General features: G+C 40.3%; 1 protein-coding gene across 12 annotated transcripts in view; it reads left to right on the forward strand.

The window, feature by feature from the left end:
• The window catches only part of gab1 (GRB2-associated binding protein 1), a 204082-nt gene that overhangs the window by 127184 nt on the left and 49167 nt on the right, over positions 1-27731 (forward strand). For all 12 annotated transcript variants that reach the window (XM_073042776.1, XM_073042773.1, XM_073042774.1 and 9 more), the window contains exon 3: positions 26292-26505. In XM_073042776.1, the coding sequence (XP_072898877.1) occupies positions 26292-26505 (214 nt within the window). The remainder of the gene's footprint in view (positions 1-26291; positions 26506-27731) is intronic.

Here is a 27731-nt window from a genome sequence, read left to right on the forward strand (position 1 = left end):
AACGACAGGGAAACGAGTGCCCCCACTGCAATCCCAGAACCTTTGAGTTTAAAATTGTAATAGATGTGGAAGTTGTACTGGCAATCTTATTTCTTCCCGTGTCAATTTTTGTCCAGTTCAGTTTTTATCTCTTAAGTTAAATAAATTGCAGTTCTTCTCTTTTGATGTTGTTTCTTCCTCTGCCAGATACTTGTGAATTTTCTGGGATATGTTTCAGTCAGTGCCAATAGCCCTTAGGCACTCTTGCTGCAGTGACTGGTGGAAAGCTGTTTAAAATCAGTAATGCTGAACTCCACACGTCTTTGAACTCCATTGCCTCCCCCTTCCCTCTTATTTAGCTGAATTTATTTTGAACACAACACTTTGAAGGGGTGAAAAGAAGGGTTAAGTGGCCACTCTGCACAATGGGCATTTCTCTTTGCAAGTCTGGTTTCTTTTTGCATGAAAGTTTACTCTAGAGAACCTATGCAATTATTTTTTTCTCTCCACTGAACCTTGCTACATTTTACAAATCTGTCACCCAGGAAATGCCAGTTATAATCATCATTTGAACTTGTTTCTCTTCCCTCACTTTTGCTCAAATTGGCGCCAAGGTTTAGTTGGTATTGAGCTTCTGATTAATTACAATTACAACCTGCTTCACTGGATGACACACTTGTGATTCACTCAAATGTGAGAGAGTTTGCATGGGAGGTACCGTTTAACAAGGTCCATAGAAGGAGAAGCACCCCCACCCCCCGTATCTTGTAGTGCCACTGATGGCAGTCAATCTAAGTGGATATGAGGCCTCCCTCAAAGCACTCAGTGCCATTCCGTTGCAAGACGAGCAGAAAATGCTTCTCAGTGAAGATGTTTTCAATGAAAAGGAACATTTTGTGTTCATGACTGCTGAGTTCCACCAGCACTGCGTGCGTGTGTTGCTGAAATAGAGATAAACAAGTTTTAAAAATTCAAACATGGAAGCTGCAGAGCTGTGTTTCTCGTTCCATAGAGGCTGCCTGACCTGCTCAGTATTTTCTACATTTATTTCAAATTTCTAGCATCTGTAGTAATTCTTCTTGGACTGTGTTATCTCTGTTTATTAAGAATTGAGGGAAGTTTATTCATTGATGTTCAAAATATTTTTTAAAAGGATGCTGTTTATTTGGCTTATCAAGCTTAAAGTTTACCCGGCATGTTTTCCCTTTTGCAGACGTTTTTCTCAGTTATTTATGTAATTCCTTGGAGGAGTGAGACTGGCCACTGGCAAATATGCTTGAACAGTTTTGTATAGTTTCTTTGTTGTTCATGCTTTTCTTAATTATCCCATACCACAAACATGTCACTTGGTTTAAAAAGGCATCCTTCATTTTCAACTTCTATTTTAAATGTGATTTGACCTTTCCTGCTGGAGTCAATGCAGTTTCTTGTATTTTCCCAGTTTACTAGTCAGAAACAGGCCCTTCGGCCCAACTCATCCCTGCCGACCAAGGTCTCCATCTAAACTGGCCTCATTTGCCCATGATCTCTCTCAATCTTTCATATCCTTCTGCTTATCCAAATGTCTTCTAATTGATATTTTACCTGTCTTAAACACCACCTTTGGCAGCTCATTCCATTTTAAGTCTCAATTGCAGTCGGAATCCCTCAGTATTTAACAAGACAGTTGTTCCAGCGACCCGTGTTCCACCCCGACCTCCAGTTCTGTCTGTGTGAGGCTGCTGAATCTTCCCTGTAACCATGCAGGTGGTCTCGCTTTCTCCCACATCCCAAATCCAAGCATTCTGATAGGTTGATTAGCCAATGTAAGTTGCCTCCAGTGTGGGGGTGAGTGATGGTATCTTGAAAGACTTGGGGTTGGGGCGGATGAAAATAAAATATAATCGGTGCAGGGTTTGGTAAGGAAGTGCTTAATAGAGTGGATTCAGTGGCTGAGGGGCTTTGTTCCTCCATTAATGCATATGAATGCAAGCCTTTTTCATGCCTTTATTTAGCATCCTATCTACCTAATAATCCATTTCTCCCTTTTATAAAGTGGACTTTCAAGGTGGAGTTGAAGCGAGACTTTCCCCAGACATGAATCAGCAGACACCTGGAGTGTGAGGCATTTATAGTATTGCCAACATTACGGCTTCTCTTTTGGCATATAAATTCAGTGACCGCTTTATTAGGTCTGATGTAGCTAAAGTGGCCATTGAGTCTATATCCGTGGTCTTCTGCTGCTACAGGCCAACCACTTCAAGGTTCAATGTGTTGTGTGTTCAGAGATGCTCTTCTGCGCACCGCTGTTGTGGTTATTTGAGTTGCTGTCATGTTTCTGTCAGCGTGAAGCAGTCTGGCTATTCTTCTCTGACCTCGCTCATTAACAAGGCGTTTTTGCCCATAGAAGAGCCACTCACTGAATGTTTATTGTTTTTCACACCATTCTCAGTAAACTGTAGAGACTGCGTGGGAAAATCCCAGAAGTTCAGCAGTTTCTGAGATACTCAAACCACCCCATCTGGCACTGGCAATCATTCCACTGTCAAAGTCATTTGGGTCACATTTCTTCCCCATTCTGCCGTTTGGTCTAAACTGAACCTCTTGACTACGCCTACATGCTTTTGTGTATTGGGTTGCTGCCACATGATTGGCTGCTTAGATATTTGCATTGATGAGCAGGTGTACCTAAAACAAAAAGTAGCCACTAAATATAATTCAGGTATAGCCAGTTAACACTGGTGGTATTTTATTTCAGTAATGCTCTTGCCATAGCTCCTTTGTGAATAACCTTGAGAAGATTACTCAACTATTGTACATAAGATTGGATTCTCAACGAAAGCATGTCCACATTCTTAGCCACATGAAGTTTGAGGCTGGCCTGTGTTACACAACACCTGATGCTGTGTGCTATGAAACAATTCATCTACATTAGGTGAAGTCTAGTATGTTCTTATCACCGTCAAAAGAAAATGGAGGAAGACATTCCGAACAGAATGTTTGCATGAGTAGTAACACACACAAAATGCTGGTGGAACACAGCAGGCCAGGCAGCATCTATAAGGAGGAGTCCTGACTAAGGGTCTCGGCCCGAAACGTCGACAGTCCTTCTCCTCGTAGATGCTGCCTGGCCTGCTGTGTTCCACCAGCATTTTGTGTGTGTTGCTTGAATTTCCAGCATCTGCAGATTCCCTCGTGTTTGCATGAGTAGTACTTTCTTTAGACCCTCAGTGGCTGGCACACTGTAACATCCAGTCATAGAGGAGGGCCAATTCAATGGTTCTGAAAATAGCCTACTGGCAGAATTCCCTGATTCTCTGGCTTTTTTTTTGGAAAGGTCCCAGTGCCTACTGGGTGTTGGTTGTTCTTCTCGCTGGATAGTATGAAGGATGAAGCCAAGTCTCCTTTTCAGCCCGATGCTGTTTGATTTGATTTTTCACAGCCAACCCATGCAATGTAAGAACTATTATGTTTGCTCAGAGAGTGTAGCATTGAAGAGACTTTATTTGGCCTTAAAGATTGGCTTATTTAGCAGCTCCCTCAAGCAGTGAGTGAATTATTTACTTGAAATAATACAAACTTCTCCAGATGGCTGCTCAGGATTTCCTTGGGAAAAAAAAATCCACTGTATTCATTTTTATACTGTTTTGACTAGGCTTGAGCTGGTGTCCAGGGAAAGCTGGAATTCAGTGTCTGTTGTGAGGAACGGAGAGAGTTCAGAGTATGTTCACAAATCCCGAATATAGTAGGACATGTGGTAAGAGTGGTTTAGAAGACATGTGGGAATCAAGTAAAAGGGCAGGAAATTTATGCTGGAACTATATGCAGTACTATTGGATCACAGTGAGTGTAGTGCATACAGTTCTAGTCGCCACATAAGGATGTGATTGTAGAAGACAGTATGAATATTAGTGAGAATATTGCCAGGAAAACGTAGTGTTGAGTACAAATGTTTTAAGAAATATTGTGTGACTAACTTGTTTGTAAGGACATTTACAGAAACTGGCTGCCTCAGTGGTATAGGCACGTTAGCAGAGAAATACTGGAATAAAGACAAAATGCTGGAAGTATTCAGCACATCAGGTTGCATCTGTGGAGGAAAAAGTTAATGCTTCGGGTCAAAGATGTAATCTGCATTTGTTCCACCTTGAAGTACTTTAGCATCTGATGAACTGCTTTCTGTTTTTGCTGATGGGGAGGTCGAGTGCTGAACTTGCCAGATGTTGCCTACCTCTGGAGAACACCCAGTGGAGAAATTGCAGCTCGACTGAGTCTAAATACTGTTCTGTACTGACATACCTTTGTTAGTTTAAGTATTCAACTGTCCTTCACTCACTTAACAAGAACTGGAGAAATTAAGAGGAAAGATTGAACATAAAGAATCATATCTGAACCAGATAGTGGTTAGAAAAGATCTCTCTTAAGTTAGTGGTGGAGAGGAGGTCACTAAACAAACTGTTATCCATCATGGACAATCAGGCACGTCCTCCCCATAACCTACTGAATAAGCAGTGGAGCAGCTTTTCAAACAGACTCATTCAGCTCCGCCGTCACAAGGATTGTTACAGATAATCTTTCCTATCAAATGCATTAAGCATAGACAACAGTTTATCTCTGTGCAACAGGAGAATACATATCATAGTACAATAGTCTCTGCTTTATTATTTCATCCATTGTTATTGCACATTGGTGAATTACTATCATGTATATGATTATACTGCACTTTATTAGTTAATCTGAACACTGCTTAGTGTGTTTTTAAATGTAGCTGCTGTAATGAAATTTCCCACTCGAGATCAATAAATACTTATTATTATGATTGTTTTCTTAATGAAGTCAGTAAACAGGATGCATCAACTTGAATAGTTGGTAAGTGGTTTGGAAGGAAGGTGAGAAGTATTCTCACCCAGTAGTTTATTTGGCATAAGGACCTGACTAGCTTTAAGCTGCAGGGCTACAGACCAAGATCTAGGAAATGGGAGTAGGCTAGATAGTTGCTCTTTGGTGTAGATTAGCTTCCTCGGGTCTATCAATTTCTGATTAAACACTGAATTGAGCGATTGCATGCTTCCTTAAATACATGTCAAAATGAACAGACAGATTTAAGGCCAGAGATGAAGATGGTACTGAATGTATGAAGTGACTAATTTTGAAGGAGTTGAAGAGCATTTATTGTCACAGTGTGTGTACGCAGTATACAGCCCTGAGATTCAACTTCTACACAGACAGCCCCAAAACAAAGAAAACCATAGAACCTGTTCAAAGAAGAAAAAGAAACATCAGCCTCCCCACACGCATAAAAAATGGCACAAACAACACCAGGAAAAAAACGAATGAAAACACAGAATCTTTTATAAATAAAAAAAAAAGCACACAAGATCTGGAGTCCATATTCAGTTCAGCTCTGGGTTCGTTATCAGCAGGCCGCCCTGATTCAAAGTCGCCCAAAACAGCAAACACTTTTTTAAATTGATTTTTTAATGCATTTTCTACACTACAAAAAAAAACCCAAGAAAGAAATAGGAAATTAATATAGTGCAAGATAAACATACAATGGTAATATAATACAGAATATAATAATTGAAAAAGCACCCAAATTGAAGTCGTGTAAAGTTAGTATCCACCCCCACCCCCGCAAGAAAAAAAACTCCAGACCAACCAGAGCAAAATGTAGGAAATATAAATCAGAACATTCAAACCCCCAAAACTGTAAATACAATTAAAAACAGAAGATAATAATGCCTACTACCAAAAAAAAGCTGAAAGCAAGGGACTGAAAAAGAAACTTAGTCAAAAGGAAAGTTATGAAAATACTCAATAAAAGGTCCCCAGATCTTATGAAACTTTATGTCCGAATTAAGAATTGAGTAATGAATTTTTTCAAGATCCAAACAGGACATAATATCGTTAAGCCATTGAGCGTGCATGGGTGGGGCAACATCTCTCCATCTAAAAAGAATTAGACGTCTATCCAGGAGAGAAGCAAAAGATAATATTCGACGTTTAGTCAAACTCAAATGTATCTCTGTCTCAGCCAACAAACCAAAAAGAGCAATTAAAGGGTTAGGTTCTAAGTGGCGATTCAGAATACAGGATAAAGTTAAGAAAACATCCCTCCAAAATTTCTCTAGACTAGGACAGGTCCAGTACATATGAATGAGAGAAGCCTCGCCACTTTTGCATTTATCACAAAGAGGACTAATATTAGGATAAAATCGAGATAATTTAGGTTTGGACATATGAGCCCAATGAACAATCTTAAACTGTAAAAGACAGTGGCGAGCACAAAGAGAAGTTGAGTTAACCGACTTGAGAATCGAGTCCCAAACCTCATCAAATAAAGGGATATTTAAGTCATGCTCCCAAGCCATTCTGATTTTATCCAAAGGGATAGTGGAGATACTAATTTATCACGAATAAAAGATATTAAACCTTTACACAATGGATTAATAGAAAGAAACAAGTCCGTAGCATTTTTCTCGGGCATCTCAGGGAAGTTGGGTAATAAAGGATTAATGAAGTGTCTAATTTGGAGATATCTAAAGAAATGGGCATTAAGTAGATTAAACTTAGCAGAGAACTGTTGAAAGGATGCGAAGCGATTATCAATGAAAAGATCTTCAAAATACCTAATGCCCTTTCTATACCAATCATAAAATGTTGAATCATGTATAGAAGGTAGAAAAAGATGATTATGTAAAATAGGACTAGAAAGGAAAAAAACCATAGAAACCATAAAATTTCCTAAACTGGGCCCATATTCGCAGAGTATGTCTAACAAGAGGATTAACAACTAGTCTAGGCAAACTACTAGGGAGTGCAGATCCAAGAAGTGCAGAGATAGATAGATCCTTAGTGGAATTCAGCTCCATTGCTACCCATTTAGGGCGGTCAGACTGGCTATGGAAAAAAGACCAGATAATAGAGTCTAAGGAATCAAAAAAGGTTTTAGAAATAAAAATTGGAATAGATTGAAATAAGTATAAAACCGCAAAGAGGTAGTTCCACTCTATATGATCAAACGCTTTCTCAGCATTGAGAGGGATAACGCATTCAGGAGTCCCAGTTGAAGGTGAGTATAAAATATTAAATAAACGCCGTATGTTAAAAAAGGGAAGATGATTTTTAATAAAACCAGTTTGTTCATCAGAAATAATAGAGGGTATAAGAGTTTCTAATCTATGAGCCAAAACTTTGGCTAAAATTTTAACATCAACATTAAGCAAAGAAATCGGCCTGTAAGAGGAGCACTCTGTTGGATCTTTGCTCTTTTTAAATAAAAGAATAAAACATGCCTCATTAAATGAGGGTGGCAATTTACCATAATTAAACAAATCAGATAGTATTGAGAGTAACTGAGGTGAAAGAAGTAAAGAGAATGATTTATAAAATTCTATGGGGAACCCATCAGGACCAGGAGATTTGCCTGACGACAGTGCAGAGATTGCATAAGATACTTCTTCTAATGATATAGGCTTATTAAGTTTTGCTTTAGAATCAGATGAAATCGAAGGGATATTCAAGCTATTTAAAAAAAAGATCAACAGAAATATTCTCATTCAGGGATTCGGCGGAATAAAGCCGAGAATAAAAATGCTTAAATAAGTCATTAATTTCTAAGTGATTTGATGTAATATCCCTGTTCTCCTTCCAGATCTTTGTAATATGTTGCTTAGCTTTAGAACGTCTCAACTGATTAACTAGAAACTTGCCAGATTTATCACCATGAATATAAAAGCGACTCTTACTTCAAGAAGTTGACATTCAACTGGTTGAGTAGAGAGAAGGTCAAATTTAGTTTGGAGTTCTACACGCTTCTTATATAATTCAGGGTTTTTAGTCTGAGCATATAATTGATCTAATTCTTTAATCTGATTAATCAGGTCTAATCGCTCTGAACGGGACTTTCTATTAAGATTCGCTGTATATGAAATTATTTGACCCTTCAAATATGCTTTCACAGCATCCCAGACAATCTGGGATGAAATTTCAGATGACGTATTAGTGTTTAGGAAAAAAAATTATCTGGTCCTTAATAAATTTTACAAAATCGTCATCCGATAATAAAGTCGGGTTAAAGCGCCAATGTTTGTTCCTTTGAGGGAGACCAGGAAAATTTAGAGACAAAGTGACTGGGGCATGATCAGAGATCAGTATACTCTGATAGTCACAAGAATGAACAAATGAAATAAGTTGATTATCAATTAAGAAATAGTCAATTCTAGTAAAGGTATGATGAACATGTGAAAAAAAGTAATAATCTCTCTCAATCGGATGAAGGAAACGCCATATATCAGAGGTACCATAGTTAGAGAGAAAAGAGAGAATAGCTAAAGCAGATTTAGTAGGTAATCTAGTAACGGGACGATCGATCCAAAGTTGGGTCTAACCAGCAGTTAAAGTCGCCACCCAATATAAGAGAATATAGGTTCAGATCTGGTAATGAGGGAAAAAAGCATTCAAAAAAATTAACATCGTCAGAATCGGGAGCATACAGGTTAGCTAGTACTACCTTTGTATTATATAATTTGCCAGAAACAATAATAAAATGGCCATTTGTGTCAGATATCTTACTATGGAGTTCAAAAGGAACATTTGAGTTGATAAGAATGGAAACCCCCCCCAGCTTTGTCGATTCTGTTCCAGGATAGAGAGAATCTTGGCAGACAAAGACGTGGGAGTTTCTTTTTTCTCCGATTTAGAATTTTTTGTAGCCATTGTAAGATAGACGTATTCGCAGGCAGATAAAAAAACAGAATAACAAACTAAGGTTTAAAAAGGGAGACACATAGTGCGAAGGTAAGAAATGTAACGGAGCAAAAATTTGAAGCGACTAAACAATCGCCATCTTACCAGAAGTCCATATAACTTTTTTTTAAAAAAAAGTGAATTACTGTCCAATCCACAAACCACAGGCCTAGAGCTTCCGTCCAATGGAGGGAGGTCCTTCCCTTGGAAGCAGTGACTGAGAGGGGAAGACAACTTCCTCTGTCAGCAGCGAGTGAGGGGCTGGTAGACGGTGCTGAACACTCGCTTGCCTTCTGCACTCATCTCAATGTTTCAATCTTCCTCAATGCTTTAATCAGTGAGAAATGGAGTCTGTCATGGGCTCCAGCCCCGTCTCTAAGCTACTTGGCCTTGAGGCCACTCACCTCCCAGAAACTTCTCAGCGACGGTTGGCTCAATCAGCCCAAAAACACACCATCAAACCATAGATCACAGGCTCCAACAGTAGCAGAACCATGTTTCAAAGAAGTGAAATCAATAGGTTTGTGGACTCGCTGGAAGCTAGCGCCATCTTCTGTGTACAGTTTTGAGCTGAAAATGAAGGTCGGTCATTAAATTGGCATACAACTGGGGAAATTTATCTAGCCGTGGATAATCCGTATTACTGTGCACTTTGAATCTCATCAGCAAAATTACTTTAGGAAGTTTTTATTAAAATGAGAAATAAAACCAGGCACATTCACTCTTTTCCAGAGATGCTGCCTGGCCTGTTGAGTTACTCCAGCATTTTGTGTGTGTTGCTCGGATTTCCAGCATCTGCAGATTTTCTCTTGTTTGTGATCACATTTAAATGTACCATATTCAAAATCACAAGACAAAGGAGCAGAAGTAGGCCATTCAGCCCATCGAGTCTGCTCTGCCACTCCACCATGAGCTCAACTATTTTCCCATCTAGTTCCAATTTCTGGCTTTTTTCCCATATCCCTTGATACCCTGACTAATTAGATACCTGTCAATCTCCTCAAAAACCTTCAATGATTGGGCCTGTACGGCTGTATGTGGCAACGAATTCCATAAATCCACGACCCTCTGGCTGAAATAATTTCTCCTCATCTCTGTTTTAAATGGGTGCCCTCTAATTCTAAGACTGTGACCTCTTGTCCTGGACTCACCCACCAAGGGAAACAGCCTTTCCACATCTACTCTGTCCAACCCTTTCAACATTGGAAATATTTCTATGAGATCCCCTCTCATTCTTCTATACTCTAATGAATACAATCCAAGAGCCAATGAACGCTCATCATATGTTAGTCCCTGCATTCCATTATTCTTACTGGCATGGCAGATGTAGAATTAATGTTTCCCTGGAAGGCTGTTTGGAACTGAGGATCGCAGTCCCAAAATACTTACAAGATAGAGATAGTGAATTTTTAAATGTTAACAGAATTGCCTGACGATCTATCAATAAGCTGTTGCAAATCTTCAGTAGTGCCATCTTAAATCAGCCCGGGGCGTCAGCTGCTTGCTCTTTTCCATGGATGCTGTTTGGTCTCCAGCGTTCTGTGTGTATTGCTCAAAATGCCGTTCGCTTGCTTCTATTGTTTGCATGATGTTTTTTTTTCCCTCTCCTCTCTTTCTCTGCATCATGCATGATCCTTGCATGATGCTGTTTTTGGTCTTTTTTTAAAATTGGGTTATTCATGTTTCTTGCTCTGTGGCTTCCTGTAAGCAGTCAAATCTCAAGGTGTGTAAATTATACATTCTTTGATAATAAATGTGCTTTGAATTGAAGGATATGGAGTCAGTGCGAGAGTGCTGAAGCAGGTCCAATGAACCAGACAGCCTGTGCTTCTGTACCCAAATATATAGGCATGAGTAAACAAAATGGAATTTAAGCAAAGATATTTTGGCGAATAGTTTGCAGTGGACAAGTACCTGGACAGGGAAGGCACAGATGGAAGTGGGTTCAATGTGGTTCAAGTATGATTGGTGTCGCTGCCATTATGGAAGGCATGAGCAGAGTTGGCTGGAAGGGCCTGTTTCTGTGCCTAACGATTTTGACGTTTATGAACTTGTAGTGTTCAATGGCAAGCCTGATGTTGTGCTGTACAGTAGTTTTAGATAGCAGGCAGGAAGGAAATGCTTCCAATTTCCAGATATGAAGGAGTGGCAAATGTTGGTCCTGTGAGAGGAAGGCCTGAACAACTTTATCATTTGAAATAAAAACTCGGGTTTTATATTTTTCCTAGAGGCTAGAATGTTGGTTTTACAGTTTACCTCAGAACGTAAAAACACATTTTGAGGACAGCAGTGCTTTCAAAGAATTATCAAATTTCAGGTAAAGTTTCAAAAATATTTCCACTCACTTAATATTTCATACATTCTATGGTTACAGGAGACCACAGCCACAACTGTGCTCTTCCACAGATATTGTATGGGCCAGAATGTCTAAGCTGCTAAACGCTATGCATTCCTTTTTTAGTGTGAATCTGTGTCATTCTGGTGTCATTGGCCCAGGTCGAAGGTTATGCGACCAATCCTTGCATGATGCTGTTGTTAAAGTCAACTCCTGAAAGCAGATTTTCACATTTTAGAATGATGCCAGATGCTGCAATGCCACTAGAATCTCCATTTCTGAAGCTGGAAAATTGAATATTTTGTACTTGGGAGACTTTGACAGATTTCAAGAAAGCTGCTCTTGGGGGTTAATTTTCAGATAAATTGTGAATTTTGTCGTGGTTACTTGAAATGACTTGGAGGCACAGACAATTCTTCAAGAAAATTAAACCTTTATTTGCAAACAAAGGCTGAGGCAATCAATGAACTCGTCACCGAAAGCCCACCGAGCTCCGGTGTACAGCATTCTTTATAGTAATTTCTTATCTCAGTTACATTTCTGTTTCATCAGCATACCCAATCAATTTTTAGTTGCATATCAACTATATATGAATTAATTAATCACTCTTGCCTAGCTCGCGGTACGTCACCATTGTTTTTCACCCGTTCGCATTGGGGCCTTATTCGTGGCCAAGATTATGTTTTTCAGACAACCTCCCTCACAGTACATTCCTGCTCGCAGCATTCCAGTACGTTATCTCGTACTAAACAAAGGCTGAGTGTAATACATGGGATACATCGCAGCTAATAGTGTTGCAAAACAAGCAGGTGTTCTGTAAGTGCCATAATATGCAGCTAAGAGAGTACAAAGTATCTAGTGAAAACAACACATAACAAAATGTGCCTAGTAAAATAATACATATTAATATTCGGTATCTAGAAGTGATTACATAGTATAGTAAATAGCTAATACATAGTGATTATAGGTAGGTATATATAATGATTATATCAGGTATATTTCTCAATAACGTCGGGTTGAAGACCTTTCTCCGGGTGGTTTATTTGCTTTCCATCAGTTGGGAAGCGGGGAGCTGCTGCTGAGTGGAATATTGAAGCAGAATCTAGCATTTGTTTTGAGCCTGGTTAGCTATTACAAAGGTAAATCCCTTCAAGTAGGGACTGATGAAAGTGTGCAAGATTCAAGAATGGAGAGCATCACCTAGATAAATGGAACCTGACTTTGGAAGAAGGCTTTCTTTGGTCTGAAAAACTTACAGCTTGCTTTTTTCTTTGTTTCATTATTTGACTCTCAGCGATAGAGAATTCTCCCAAGGCTGCAGATCATGGTCACAACAGAAACAGTTTGGCCATATGATCTGGCCAAATCACATTGTAGTAAAGATGTTTGCTACGTTCTGCCAGGGGAGTTTTGGGGTCAGGAACTTCCCTGTGTCCTGTTGGCACTTTGCTGCTGGACAGGGCTGATTACATATAGGCCCTCTTCTTCCACTGCAGGGAAGTATGGGTGTGGAGCAACCTCAGCTGGTGATGGTGGTTAGTGATGTATACCAGTAGGATCTGGCCCATGGGATAGATTGAACTGTATTTGCTTCAGGCCTTACAGAGGGTGCTTCCTATAAATTCCTGGGTATCTTTTTTAGAAAATGTCTTTCAATAGGAGCTAGGAAAGGTATATTGGCATTACTGTTAACAATTGCAGCAGTCTCCTGTTGCTTGCTGATTGTCGCTGAGCATCAGACGATATCTAAACTTGGTTGATTTGTTTTCCCTCTTTTTTTTTGGCTGACCTGAAGAGCTGCATGACACAAATGGGTTCAAAAAACATATGTGTTTCAGCATTTCCGATGGGAAAAGCCGGCTGGATCAGTGAGTCTGACCTTGACCTTCTACAGTGTGTGATTAAGAAGATGATCTGCATTGGGACTTGAGTGAGCAGGGAGTGTATTGGAAGATAACACACAGCACCAGCAGAATTGCCTTTGTTTTTAGGAGTTTTAGAATTTGCTGAGTTTGTTTGAACTTGGTTTGAATGTGTGTTTTATATAAATAAATTATCAGTTTATTCCTTCAAATCTGGTTAAATCTTGAATCCATCAATGAAGTTGGGGTCACCACTCTCCCAGTTCAGTGGGTTCCGGTTAATCAGGGCAGCCTAATCAGTTAATCTGGGATAATTCCTAAAGAATGAAAACTGATCAAGAAAATGTCAGGATTCCCTTTGTTCATTTAAGACACTATGCTGCTTAATTGGGACAGGGGACTGTTGCTAACAGTTTCTAACTAGCATCAGTTGTGTGCACTTGTGTGGCCGTTTAAACACTACACTGTGTTTAAAGTGAGCAGTTTTTATATCGTGTCAGCTGCGTGTGTGCATGTTCAAAGGTAGTGATTTTTGTCATTGACAGTTGGTGAGAAATAAGACAATTCAGAACTGTTTTGCTGTCTGTGATTTCAAGCATTCAGGCTTGGAGACACCAAAAATGGCTGGGAGTGAAAATTAAAAGATTTCACTACTTCAACGTGTTAGGAACAATGAAGAATTTGAAGATATCGACAACCATCTTGAATATTATAATAAAAATGAAGATTTGAAGGATGCAGTCGTCAAAGGCATTGCCTGAAGGCAGTCCATCATCTGCACTAGGTGTCTGCACTAATTTTGTTAATTTACAGTCAGCCAAGAGAACACTACAGCGTACATGGAATGAATTCCTTCGATTACTATTAGGGACTAGTACAGTTTTCTAGTACTATAGTAGTATTGGGAGTGTTCTAATTTGTTCTGTATTTCATTTAAATATGTAATTTGTTACTCGGTTAAATGGTGGTTTATCTTTTTATACCTCTTTAACTATTTGCATGAAACTTTGGTTAATTGGGGTAACTGTTTAATTGGGCCAAAATATACTGGTACCACTGTGTCCAAATTGACCAGAATTCACTGTATTATCCAACATAAGGAGCCGGTCCTACATGTGTGATTAGACAAGTAAGAACATGGTAATAAATACAGTGGGATGAAGTATGTGTATTTTAATTCCAGGAGTATTATGGACAAGGACGATGAACTTATTAGTGCTTGACAGTATGATGGTGTATGTCTTGGCAATAACAAATATATAGTTGAGAAAGGGACAGGAATGGATGTTCAATGTTACAGTATTTCAAAGTTTTAGAACAGAAGGTAAAAGGGGCTGGGGGGGTTGATTCACACTATTAATCAGAAGTAATATCACACCTCCTCACAGAGGGGACATAATGGAGAATTTTATGAGTCTCTGTGCAGAGAATTCAGAAATAAAAAAGGCGCAATCACTGTGGGATTATACTACAGACAGCCCCAGGATATTTGCAGAACTGACTGCAACTTTGAGAAGGAAACTATCAAACTCAAAACGCAACAAAATGTGGCTGATAGAACATATGTTATCTACAAAATCTAGTGTAGTGACTGCGACGAGTACTACATTGGTCAAACAGCAAGAAAACTTATCGATCAGGCTACAGAAGTATCAGCTAGCGAGCAGAAAGCATGACGCACTGTTGCTAGTACCAGCTCATGATGGCGAAGAAGGGCAACACTTCAGCTGGACGACAGCCAGAGCCTCAGCTCAAGCAAGAACAAGAAAGGAACAAGAATTACTCGAAGCGTGGTTTTCGACAGAAGGGTCCATCAACAAACATTTTGACATAGATCTGGTATATAAACCCTCATGGAGAATAGAGATTCAACGATGCCAACAATTAATGAGCCGCCAGTATCTCAGGGTCTGGACAGCGAAGCCAACACTTCCAATAAACCATACTGTACCTGGTATTGGGAAATGAGCCTGGCCAGTGACTGACCTTTCAGTGGGAGGAGAGTTAAGTTTTAAGATAACTAAAGATAAGGGTAAGTAGGGACTGCAGGAGAATACTAAATTGGAACCGGACAAATTTTGAGAGTATTAGGCAGGAACTAGGGAGGGTTAATTGGGAACAACTGTTTTTGGGCAAGTCCACATCTAACATGTGGAGTGTGTTTAAGAGTACAGGGCAGGTATGCTGCTATAAGGACAAAGATGGCAAAGGAAGGGAATCATGGATGTGAAGACTGGGAGGAAATGGGAGAGCCAGAAGGGTCATTGGTAAGTATAGGATGAAAGAGAATCCCGAGGCATTTAGTACATCAAGAGCAAGTGGATAACCAGGGAGAAGATAAATGAGCGAACATGTGCTTGGAGGCAGAGATTAAATAAGTACTTTGTATTGTTATTTAGCATGAAAAAGGACATGGAAGGTGGGGAGATCAGTGTGCTGCATGTTAATTAGCTAGGGCATTTCAAGATGAAGAAAGCGATAGTGTTGTGTCTTCAAGAATATTAAGGTGGATAACTTGCCAGGGTCTAACAGGATATATCGCAGGTTATTAGGCAAGACATGAGTTTGTTGGGGACCTTGACCAATAGTTTGGTGTCCTCTCTAGCCACTGGCTGAGTCCCAAAGGACTAGCAAATAGCTAATGTTTCATTACTCAAAAAGGGAAATGAAGATAATCTTGGAAGCCATTGACCATTGATCTCAAGTCACTGGTGGGGAAATTACAGGAGAGGATCTTCAGGGATTGGATTTTTGAGCATTTGGAAAGCTGTGGTCTAATTATGGGCAGTCGGCAAGGCTACCTTGTGCAGGGCAAGTTGTGTCTTATTAACTTCAACGAGTTGCTCACCAGCGATGGAACTGGACTTGTTGCTTATTGTTGTTGTGCAGAGGCGGTGCACAGTCCAACAAAGAGTGCAAATGATTGTCTTGGATGTTCTTATTCTGATTTCAAGATCTTGTTGCCTTGTTTGTTGCGTGGATCTGGCCCTCGTTCCGCGATGTCGCCCTTTTGCAACCTCCCAGGAGAACAGACACCAGAGATGGAATGGGAGAGAGAGGCTTTTGTGGGTGTGCTAGAACCTGTACTGGGTTGGGGTCTAACCCCTTTCTCTGGTGCTAACCTCCAGTGTTCACTTAGTGGAAGACAAGCTGGACCAGGACCACATCCAGTGTACCGTCAATCTACAAACTGTGCCATTCAGGGACTTGGGCTGTTTTTATGTGTGACTATAAGTTTTTCTGCTATCGTAACTATACATGCCTTGTGCTGTGTACCGTTGGCACTGTGTTTAACACCTTGGCCCCAGAAGAATGCTTTTTAGTTTGGTTGCATTCGCATGTATGGTTGAATGACAATTTAACTTGAACTTGATTGAGTTTTTTTTTGAGGAGGTGATGAAGGTAGAGTTGTGGATGTTCTCCATGTGGATTTTAGTAAGGCGCTGGTCCCTCGTGTGAGGTTCATCCAGAAGATTAAGCCACTGGGTGTGCTAGAATCTGTACTGGGTTGGGGTCCATGGTGAGTAGGCGATCTCGATTCAGAATTGTCTTGCCCGTAGAATACAGAGGGTTCTGCTGGAATTGATTTAGTCTGGCTGGATGTACAGGGCAAGTTTTTGCACACTGACAGGTGCCTAGAAGGTGCTCCCAGATGGTGGTGGAGATGTTCTTAGATTGGCACATGAATGTACAGGAAATGGAAGGATGTGGATGTGGTGTAGGCACAGCGGGTTAGTTTAGTTGGGGTTTTGATGACTAATTTAATTAGTTTGGCACAGCATTATGGGTTGAAGGACCTGTTGCCATACTACACTGCTATATGGTATGTTCTATATAAACACTGGCTGTGAACGCTGAGCACTCTATTGTGCATTTCCAATTAGCCCTGGAGGCAGGAAAAAAACAATCAGTTTGTGGAATGTTATAATTTGACAATTAAACTCAGTTACACAGAGCCAAAATGGCATCCGTCACTGGGCATGGACTTTTTAGATGTTAAAAGTTGTCTTTTTACAAACTGAGGAATGCAATTTCAATGAAGCATTCTCTGTGTTTTGCTTGGATTTCCAGCATCTGCAGATTTTCTCTTGTTTGTGAAAAGAAACCTGGAATCTCATTTTAATAAAACTGAGAGATTAAGATGCTAATCATTATTTCATTTTCTTCTTGGATCTTATCTAAGTTAAATTTGTTTAGCACTGTTGAAAGAATTCTGATGACCGTGCAGGAGTTCATGTCATTTTGCATTGTGCTGAACTTTCACTGAAATATTCTTGGGGAATGGACAATAGACAGTAGGTGCAGGAGTAGGCCATTCGGCCCTTCTAGCCAACACCGCCATTCACTGTGATCATGGCTGATCATACACAATCAGTACCCTGTTCCTGCCCTCTCCCCATATCCCTTGACCTCGCTATCTATAAGAGCTCTATCTAACTCTCTCTCGAATGCATCCAGAGACTTGGCCTCCACTGCCTTCTGGGGCAGAGCATTCCACATATCCACCACTCTCTGGGTGAAAAAGTTTTTCCGCATCTCTGTTCTAAATGGCCTACCCCTTATTCCTAAACTGTGGCCTCTAGTTCTGGACTCATCCATCAGCGGGAACATGCTTCCTGTCTCCAGCGTGTCCAATCCCTTAATAATCTTATAAGTTTTAATCAGACCCCCTCTCATCCTTCTGAATTCCAGTGTATACAAGCCCAGTCACTCCAGTCTTTCAACATATGACAGTCCCACCATTCCGGGAATTAACCTTGTGTACCTACGCTGCACTCCCTCAATAGCAAGGATGTCCTTCGGGCCCTGTACAGCTGCAGAAGGACCTCTTTACTCCTATACTCAATTCCTCTTGTTATAAAAGCCAGCATGCCATTAGCTTTCTTCACTGCCTGCTGTACCTGCATGCTTGCTTTCATTGACTGATGTACAAGAACACCTAGATCTCGTTGTACTTCCCCTTTTCCAAACTTGACTCCATTTAGATAATAATCTGCCTTCCTGTTCTTGCCACTAAAGTGGATAACCTCACATTTATCCACATTAAACTGCATTTGCCATACATTTGCCAAGTCACCCTGCATTCTCATAACATCCTCCTGACATTTCACACTGCCACCCAGCTTTCTGTCATCAGCAAATTTGCTAATGTTACTATTAATCCCTTCATCTAAATCATTAATGTATATTGTAAACAGCTGTGGTCCCAGCACCGAACCTTGGGGTACCCCACTGGTCACAACCTGCCATTCCGAAAGGGACCTGTTGATCGCTACTCTTTGTTTCCTGTCAGCCAGCCAATTTTCAATCCATGTCAGTACTTTGCCCCCAATACCATGTGCCCTAATTTTGCCCACTAATCTCCTATGTGGGACTTTATCAAAAGCTTTCTGGAAGGCCGTCCAGTGGAACTACATTCACTGGCTCTCCCTTGTCCATTTTCATAGTTACATCCTCAAAAAACTCCAGAAGATTAATCAAGCATGATTTTCCCTTCATAAATCCATACTGACTCGGACTGATCCTTCTACTGCTATCCAAATGTGTCGTAATTTCCTCTTTTGTAATTGACTCCAGCATCTTTCCCACCACTGACGTCAGGCTAACTGGTCTATAATTCCCTGTTTTCTCTCTCCCTCCTTTCTTGAAATGTGGGACAACATTAGCCACCCTCCAATCAGCAGGAACTGTTCCTGAATCTATAGAACATTGGAAAATGATTACCAATGTGTCCACGATTTCTAGAGCCACCTCTTTAAGTACCCTGGGATGCAGACCATCAGGTCCCGGGGACTTATCAGCCTTCAGACTCAACAGTCTATCCAACACCGTTTCTTGCCTAATATAAATTTCCTTCAGTTCATCCTTTACCCTAGTTCCTTTGGCCACTATTACATCTGGGAGATTGTTTGTGTCTTCCCTAGTGAAGACAGATCCAAAGTACCTGTTCAACTCATCTGCCATTTCCTTGTTCCCCATAATAAATTCACCCGTTTCTGTCTTCAATGGCTCAATTTTGGTCTTAACTATTTTTTTGCTATTCACATACCTAAAGAAGCTTTTACTATCCTCTTTTATATTCTTGGCTAGTTTACCTTCGTACCTCATTTTTTCTTGGCGTATTGCCTTTTTTGTTATCTTCTGTTGCTCTTTAAAAGCTTCCCAGTCCTCCGGTTTCCTGCTCATCTTTGCTATGTTATACTTCTCTTTTATTTTTATACTGCCCTTTACTTCCCTTGTCAGCCACGGCCGTCCTTTACTCCCCTTAGGATCTTTCTTCCTCTTTGGAATGAACCGATCCTGCACCTTCTGCATTATTCCCAGAAATACCTGCCATTGTTGTTCCATTGTCTTCCCTGCTTAGGGTATTGTTCCATTGAACTTTGACCAGCTCCTCCCTTATAGCTCCATAGTTCCCTTTGTTCAACTGTAATACTGACACATCCGATTTTCCTTTCTCCTTCTCAAATTGTAGGTTAAAACATATCATATTATGGTCACTACCTCCTAATGGTTCCTTTACCTTGAGGTCCCTGATCAAATCCAGTTCATTGCACAACACTAAATCTAGAATTGCCTTCTCCCTAGTAGGCTCCAGTACAAGCTGTTCTAAGAATCCATCTCGGAGGCACTCCACAAACTCCCTTCCTTGGGGTCCAGTACCATTCTGATTCTCCCAGTCTACCTGCATGTTGAAATCCCCCATGACAACTGTATCATTACCTTTGCAACATGCCAATTTTAACTCGTCTTTCAACTTACACCCTACATCCAGACTGCTGTTTGGGGTCCTGTAGATAACTCTCATTAGGGTCTTTCTACCCTTAGAATTTCTCAGTTCTATCCATACTGACTCTACATCCCCTGATTCTATGTCCCCCCCCCCCCCCGCAAAGGACTGAATATCATTCCTCAACAACAGAGCCACCCCACCCCCTCTTCCAGTCAGTCTGTCCTTTCAATAAGATGTATAACCTTGAATATTCATTTCCCAGGCCCTGTCCACTTGAAGCCATGTCTCAGTTATTCCCACAACATCGTACTTGCCAATTTCCAACTGAGCCTCAAGCTCATCTACTTTATTCCTTATACTTTGTGCATTCATATATAATACTTTTAATTCGTTACTCCCCTCTCCTTTCATATCAATTCCTATTTCACTTGGCCATACTGTATGATATCTTCTTGAGCTTTCTACTCCATTGAGTCTGTTGTCCTTTTTAACTTCTCCTATTTTCACTCTCCCTTTAACTCCATCCTTATATTTCCAGTTCATCCCATCCCCCCCCCCCCCCCCCCCCACTACTTAGTTTAAACACATCCATGTTGCAGTGGCAAACCTGTCTGCCAGAATGCTGGTCCCCCGCCTATAAAGGTGCAACCCATCCCTTTTGTACCCATCCCTACCCCAAAACAGATCCCAGTGGTCCAAGAATGTAAATCCTTGCTTCCTGCACCAGTTCCTCAGCCACACATTCAGATCCATTATCTCCCTGTTCCTGCCCTCTCCAGCACAAGGAACTGGAAGCAAACCGGAGATAACCACCCTGGAAGTCCTGATTTTCAGCCTTCTTCCGAGTTCTCTGACGTTCCGCTGCAGAATGTCCTTCCTCTTCTTCCCGATGTCATTTGTGCCGACATGCACTACCACTTCCGGCTGTTCACCTTCACCCTTGAGGATTCCCTGCAATCGGTCCATGATGTCCTGGATCCTTGCACCAGGGAGGCAACACACCATCCTTAAATCTCGCCTGTTGCCACAGAAACCCCTTTCCATACCTCTTACTATGGAGTCCCCTACTACCACGGCTCTTCCTGATGTCTGACTCCTTGGCTCTGCTTCTGCACCAATTTTCGGCTCGCAGACCTGTCCACCTCTCAGACTGGCAGTATCTTCTGTCCTGACAGCTGTTTACGAGAGGTACATCCCCTGGGGTCTCCTGTACTTCAAGCATCCTTTCCTTCCTCATCGTCGCCCCCTTTCTCTCTTCCGGTGTCCTCGGTGTAACGACCTCACTGTAGGTCCTGTCCAGAAAACTCTTGTTTTTGCGGATAAACCTGAGGTCATCCAGTTCTTTCTTCAGTGCTGCAACATGCTCCTTCAGAAGCTGAATCTGGACACACTTTCCACAGCTGTAGCAGCCGGGGGCACCGTCAGTGTCCCTGACCTCCCACATCATGCACATAGCACACTGAATCAGCTTAGCGGTTATGTCTTCACCCTCTCCAATTGTGTTCTTCAACTTTTAGCTATAGCTGGAGAGTTGGACTTGCTGTTCAGCAAGTCTAACTTTGGCCTCTAATTTCAACCTATGCAGCAAATTCTTTCTTCATAAGAGTTTCACTTTTTGGAATATCCTATAATTTCACTGCATCCAAAAATGAATCATCCTTTGTTAGTAAGTTGGCAATATTTTATGATTAAGGCAGTGGCACTAGAAGCTCGTGGAACAAAAGAAATGGCTGAAAGAAGCACTGTGACTGTGGCAGATATATGTCATAGTTAGTGAGAAACCTGTGGAAACATTTATCACTTCATTCAGATGAGTATCAATCAATATATTCTTCCTGTTACAGGGAGCATGAGACAAAATGCCTCCTTTCTCCATCTCTCCCTTCATACCCAGTGCTGAAACCCTCATCTGTAACATCGCCATTTCCAGTACTCATCCCAATCTCTGCCCATGTGCTAATCTACATCTTCCCACACATCACTCCTGTGCTCATAGAATCCTACACATTTCCACTTAAAATTCCCATCATATTTCGTTTTATCTTCATGGTCTTGCCAACAAATTAAAACAAAAATCTTTTCAGCTCGGGCCTCCTGAAACCTCCACTTTCCCCTTATTGGCCCACAGTCTCCAATTCCCTCCTTAATGCCTTGTACCTGTCCACCTTCCCTTACCCTTTTAAGACTCTCCTTAAAACCAAGGTTTTTGACTAAGGTTTACGTTACCTTTTCTAATATTTTTCACATACTGTGCATTGTAAAATTGCCATGCTGGTGATGAACTTAGGGATGCTTCTGCATGTTAGAAGTGCCAATTATTATCTTTATCGACCTTTGTCCTTGTGTTAGCACTGCCTGAGACAGTGAGAGTTACACATCCAGCATGTTTTTCTGGCTCCAAAGGGTAATCAGAATGCTTAGTAATTGGCATTTCTGTACACTATGAAGTGCAATGGATTGATCTATTTTTGGTTAATGAAACAAGGTGAGACATGTAACCCTGAAGGGAAATATGTGTTCATCTCACTAACTTGTCCAGGATACAGTTTTCAATAGATTTAAGTGTTTCTGGTTATAATTGTACTAGGTAATTAAATTATGTAATACTAGGGAAGTTAATTGAATTGTTTCTGCTTAATGGTAAAGTGATCTGTTTAAGTTACATAAAGCATAATTTGGATAAGCGTTATTCATAGTAATAATTAGTAATGGGCATTGATGACAGGTATATTCATTAAAGTTCATTTGGTCCAATCTAGAAAAAAAGTGTATTTTTCATTTTGCAATTGAGGTTTGGAATTTTTTGAAGTGATTCAAAAAGCAGTTTTCCCATTTTCCCTGAACAGATGGTTGAGAATCAGTTACCTTATAGTTTATACTGCAGTGCTGAGCACTGAGAAATTTTGGAAGAATATTGGTGGAGAGCACTGTATATCCAGAGCATGTGCTGAACTAAGTGAAGGGTCCTGGCTGACATTTTCCATATTTAGAAAATTATATCAGTGCTAGGGAACCAGCGGGTTGCATAACTTCTACATGATCTTTGTAAATTTCAGTCGGTCAGTTGTCCTGCCATTCCATGCTTAGGTTGAAAGAGGAGAAAATGCATTACACCGTGACGATACTATGTCAGCACAAAAACTTGGTACTTCTGCTAAAATAATGATTTTATTGCCCCTATCATTCACCCTCTGATTTTAGCATCCAATTCTAGGTCTAATTACCAAATGCCAGTTATTGAAATCCACAGGCAGGACTACCCTGGATGGCCCATTGCTCCTACATACCCTTGCCCACCAAACCTGTTAATTCATTCCTGTCTCCTCTTGTCCAGTCCTTTCTCACCTGCATCCAGGACATTTCACATGTCCTTCACCATTTTGGCAACCTACAGTTTGCTGACCCAAGCTGCCACATCTTGACCAAACTTAATACACCTCCATCCCACCAAAAAGGCCTTGACTTTACTCTACTTTCTGATAAAGACCCAGCCAGTTCCCTTTCCATAACATTTTCTTCCCTGCTTGACAGACTTTGTTCTTGCCCTTAACAACTCCTCTTTCAAAACCTCCCACTTTCTGCAAATCCAAGACGTGGCTAAGGGTGCTTACATGGGTGTCAGCTGCTAATAATGTAGATTTCCATTGACAACAAGGGAGAGTCCTTGTGCCAAATCTGCTGTGGCACCCCTCCCTAAATCTTCCTCCAATACAGTAGAATTTTTTCAATCTCCAGTGGGCAAAGGAACAATAAAAGATGATGCACATACGTTTCAGACAGTGTTTAAATATTTCTGCACCAGCTTACTGTTTCTCACCACTGTTCATACTGCAGAGAGGTGATGGGAGCGGTAGGGTGTAGGCCAAATGTTAACAAACAAACTGTTCTGTGCCACCCAGTTGAATGGCTAGCAAGAATTTTAATTGGGAACAGCTTCTAAAAATAGTTCGGGTGACTGTTCCTGGATTTCAATACTATGGAGTTGGTAATTAATGCTAAAATATTACTTCAAACTGGGATCTCATCTTGGCCAAGTGGGAGGTGCCTGAAGCCGTGGTTATAATTCAAACATCCAGTGTTTAGAAAAGGAAAAGGTTCACTAATAAGCTTAATTTGAATGAATAACTGGCTTTTGATGTCGAAATTACCATCCCCTGTTATAAGTATCTGGGGACAGAATGCACACAGGTCCAGTGAAAATCATTAGATATTAATTGTGTGTGGAGGGGAGGGAGGGGGTAAAGTGATATTTGTATGGTGGAGAGGAAAGGAGCATAACAAAATCCCAGAGGAAAATGATAGTGGATTAGTCTGTACATAGTAAACAGCTGTATGTACAATATGTGAGAAAAGGGTACTCGTAAACGAAAGGACAACATAATATTAAGCAAATTTTAATTGGAGGAATGTTTGAGAATGTTCTAATCAGGTCGAGAATGTGGTGAGAAGACCAAAACATGACTAAACTCGGGATGTAATTTTAGCGTTGGGTATTAAGTCTGCAGAAAGGAAGCAATGAGATAACAGTTCAGCTCGAACATGAATTACCGGTAAGTTGATCCAGTGGCAGAAAATAAGCAAACCTATCTCCACTATTAAAAATAATCTAAATAGTGGTCCAGCTGCTTCAGTTCTAGCAATCTAGGTTCAGTCCTGACTTCCAACGCCGTTATGTGAGACCTGCATGTTATCCCTCAGCTCTAAGGGTTTACCTCCAGTGCACCAGCTGGTTGGTAGATTAGTTACTGTAAATTGCCCTGAAAGATGATGGGCAATCGGAGTGGAGTCAGTGAGCCGATAAATGGGAATTGGTTATATGGACAATAAGCAAGTTGCTAGAACTGCTTTCAGTGCTGGTATATACTTGCAGATCTATGGATAAAGAGTTTTTGAGAAAATCTTAATAGTTTAAATTTAACCAGCCAAATAATAACAAAAGCAAAACCTTAGAGGTGACTTGGGATCGGAAGATGTAGCCTTCTGATGTAATCACACATGAAAACTATGTCATCTTTGTCCAAAACAGGAGACTTTCAAGTATTTGAGGAACCTCATAGAGGAATTATACAGCTAGTTCCAAACAAGAGAGGTTTAGTAGTGAGAGAAAGAAATGAATGATTTGGGTTTTTTAGCTTTTCACAGGTCTTTTTTAAGAGGAACGCTGCAGAAACAAGTTACCAGTGGAGTACAAGTTTACTCCTAATAATAGAAATCTTGTCCTGTCACAGGGCTCAGGTTTTCAGATGGACTTGAAGAAGAACAAGGAAAATCTATAGAGACATTTTTTTTAAAACTGGAGGCACAATGGTTAAGGATGGTAGAGTAGCTGCATGGAATAATGAGGGCAAGAGATTCCCCAGATTCTTTTATTTTTGTCTTCATCGCACTATCAACTGAAGTAATGCTTAGAAGCTCCACAGATATTTGAGAAGTAAAGGTGTAATTTTCAGTGTCTAATGTATAAAAATCTACCCAGTTTACAAGTACACGTATCAGCAAGAAAAGGCCTAGATCCCTAGCCAATATACTGCTTTTATTCTCTATTCAAGATTATGTATAAAGAATTTGTTTCACTGATTGATACAATGTGAGGTGTTGCCATCATTCCTTTTATCATGTGAATTACATTGGCAAGGATTGCCCTCAATTAAGACTTTAAAAAGTTGCTAGTGCAAAATATGAATTATAATAATCTGCTTCTACCTCTATATTGTTATCCATAAATACCTCTCGGCAGTTTTTGTATTTGAGATTTTGTCTAATGGAATTGTTTTTTCCCAGCTGACTAACTGCAGTATGCAGGGAGTTAAGGAGGCAAGATAGCTTGAAAATTTTCTGTACTCTATCACCTTTTTAATGTTGATTATTATTTTATTCTCAAAATTCTATCTTACTCTGCTTTATGAGTATGTAGTTAAGAACTCTAAAGGAAACTTAACTAAAACAGATCAGGAGATTACAAGATGTTGAATTTAGTGTTTCTGCCCTGACTGTATTTCATAAGCGGCAACATATGTTCTTGAAAGTGCAAATGGAAATAGTTGAAAGCTGGGAGACAAACAATATTTTAGGTTTTTGAGTTCTAGAGAATCATAGAGCTGTATGAAACATAAAAGGGTGCTTTAGTCCAACTGTGTAGTCCCATTTACCTGCATCAGTCCTGAAACCCTCTACTCCTCAGCAAGTAGCAGTCCAAATGCCTCTTAATACCTGCCTCAGCTTGCCCAGGCAGGACCTACCATATAACTACCAAATGTGGAAGAATTTGCCTTCCTCAGGTCTCCTTTCATATTCTTCCCTCGCAGCTTAACCATATGCCCATTAGTTTAGCTCTCCCCCACCTTGGGCGAAAAGACTAACAAATGCAAGTTTTAGAGGTTGCAATGCTTTCCACAGCACTGACTCTCATGGTGCCATATAACTAATTTTAACACATCTCTTGTAATTTTACACACAGTGTGCAGTTCGGTAAAGTTTTCAGAAAATTTAGTGCCATTTGAATTCCAAACAAAAGGTAAAGTGGTAAATTCTGTTCCGTTATAAATGTCAAACTGCCCAGTTTCAAATCTGTGTAATTAAGAATTGAACTGAATTGTTAAATGGTCAATACTTTTGGCATACTTTTATTGTTGTAACTCTTTTTGTCACATTGTAGATGCTGTTAAACCATCTGGCACTGCCCTGACCGAGGTACCTCTTTCTGTTAATGCTATACAACCCTCCATGCCATCAGTAATTCCCATGGGCTCACTACCTCCCCCATATCAGCCAATTAACATACAGCATCTGGAGTCCTTCTCCAGCCAAGAAGATCCACAGGATTATCTATGGTTAGCCAACTGTGAAAGTAAAAAGCCTGAACCCCCCAGGTAAGATGAGTGTAAGAAGTTTTCGTACTATTCACTAAGTGTATGGATGTTAAACTGTTTAATCCTTAATATCCTGAAATGGCTAAATTTGTATGTTTGGTGTATTATGCACTCTGAATGGGAATGTAAATTGCATTATTTTTCATTGGGATTCATAATTTTACAGCAATTTTTAAACTTTTTATTCCATTTTTCAACTGAATATTGTGAAGAGATACTGAAAATTGATAGGCAGTTGATTAACTTAAAATTTTGTAAAGTAACAGTTTAAAAAGGTATTTGCTTGGCCACATTAGAAAACAAACTTGTCTTCACCTTGCCTCTGTGTAGATTTTTTAATCTTTCATGTGATTACTGTCAGTTCCACCTCTTCTGAACATCTGATCCTCCATATTGACTACCGATTTTCCTTAATTCAGTGTTTAACCCTGTACAGTAGTGTAAGGGATGATGAACAAAGGCAGGAAGCGGGCCATTTTATTTCCCAATATTGTTATCAGTTTATTAGGCAATACTGCCGACTAGACAACCTGCCAGCATTTCATCATTTTAGATTCCTTGCCACATTTAACCAGGCTACAAATAAAGTTTGTTATTGCAGTATAACAAATGTAAAATTGAAAGGTTGGAATAAAGTTCTTGTGGAAATTAAAGTTTATTAAATCCATTTGATCTAGTTCTGTCATACCAGCGAATGGCATTTTCATCTGAAATATATACACATATCAGTCAAAACCGGATGTTAGCATGCCCACACAACACTTCCTCGTGTTTTTCATTCCAGTCCGTATCTGTCCATAAATGAACAGACTTGTGCCAGCCGGGCTTGCAAAATCAACAAAGCAGGTTAGAAGTGAAAATGGGAAAAAATTCAAATGTTATGTTGAGGTTTAATTGTGATTCAACCATACATGAATACCCATTTGAAACAGAGTTACTCCAGGGTTAAGGTACCAACAGTCACTCACAGCACAAAGTACATATAGCACAAATAAGATGCCAGTAAAATAATTATACAAAACAAATATGGTCCAAGTTCCTGAGTCCATGAATGTTGCAGCAGTCTGTAGTCGAACTCAGTGTACCTTTATCTTCTGCTGAATGAACACCAGAGGCAACACCGACTCCAATGTGTATGCCACGCCACATTGCCTCCAGAACTCCGGAGGAGCGTACCTATTAATGTTTTGTAGCTCCAAAGCATAAAACTAATTGACACGGAGTGG

Source organism: Hemitrygon akajei, chromosome 4, assembly GCF_048418815.1.
Source record: "Hemitrygon akajei chromosome 4, sHemAka1.3, whole genome shotgun sequence".
NCBI lineage: Eukaryota > Metazoa > Chordata > Chondrichthyes > Myliobatiformes > Dasyatidae > Hemitrygon > Hemitrygon akajei.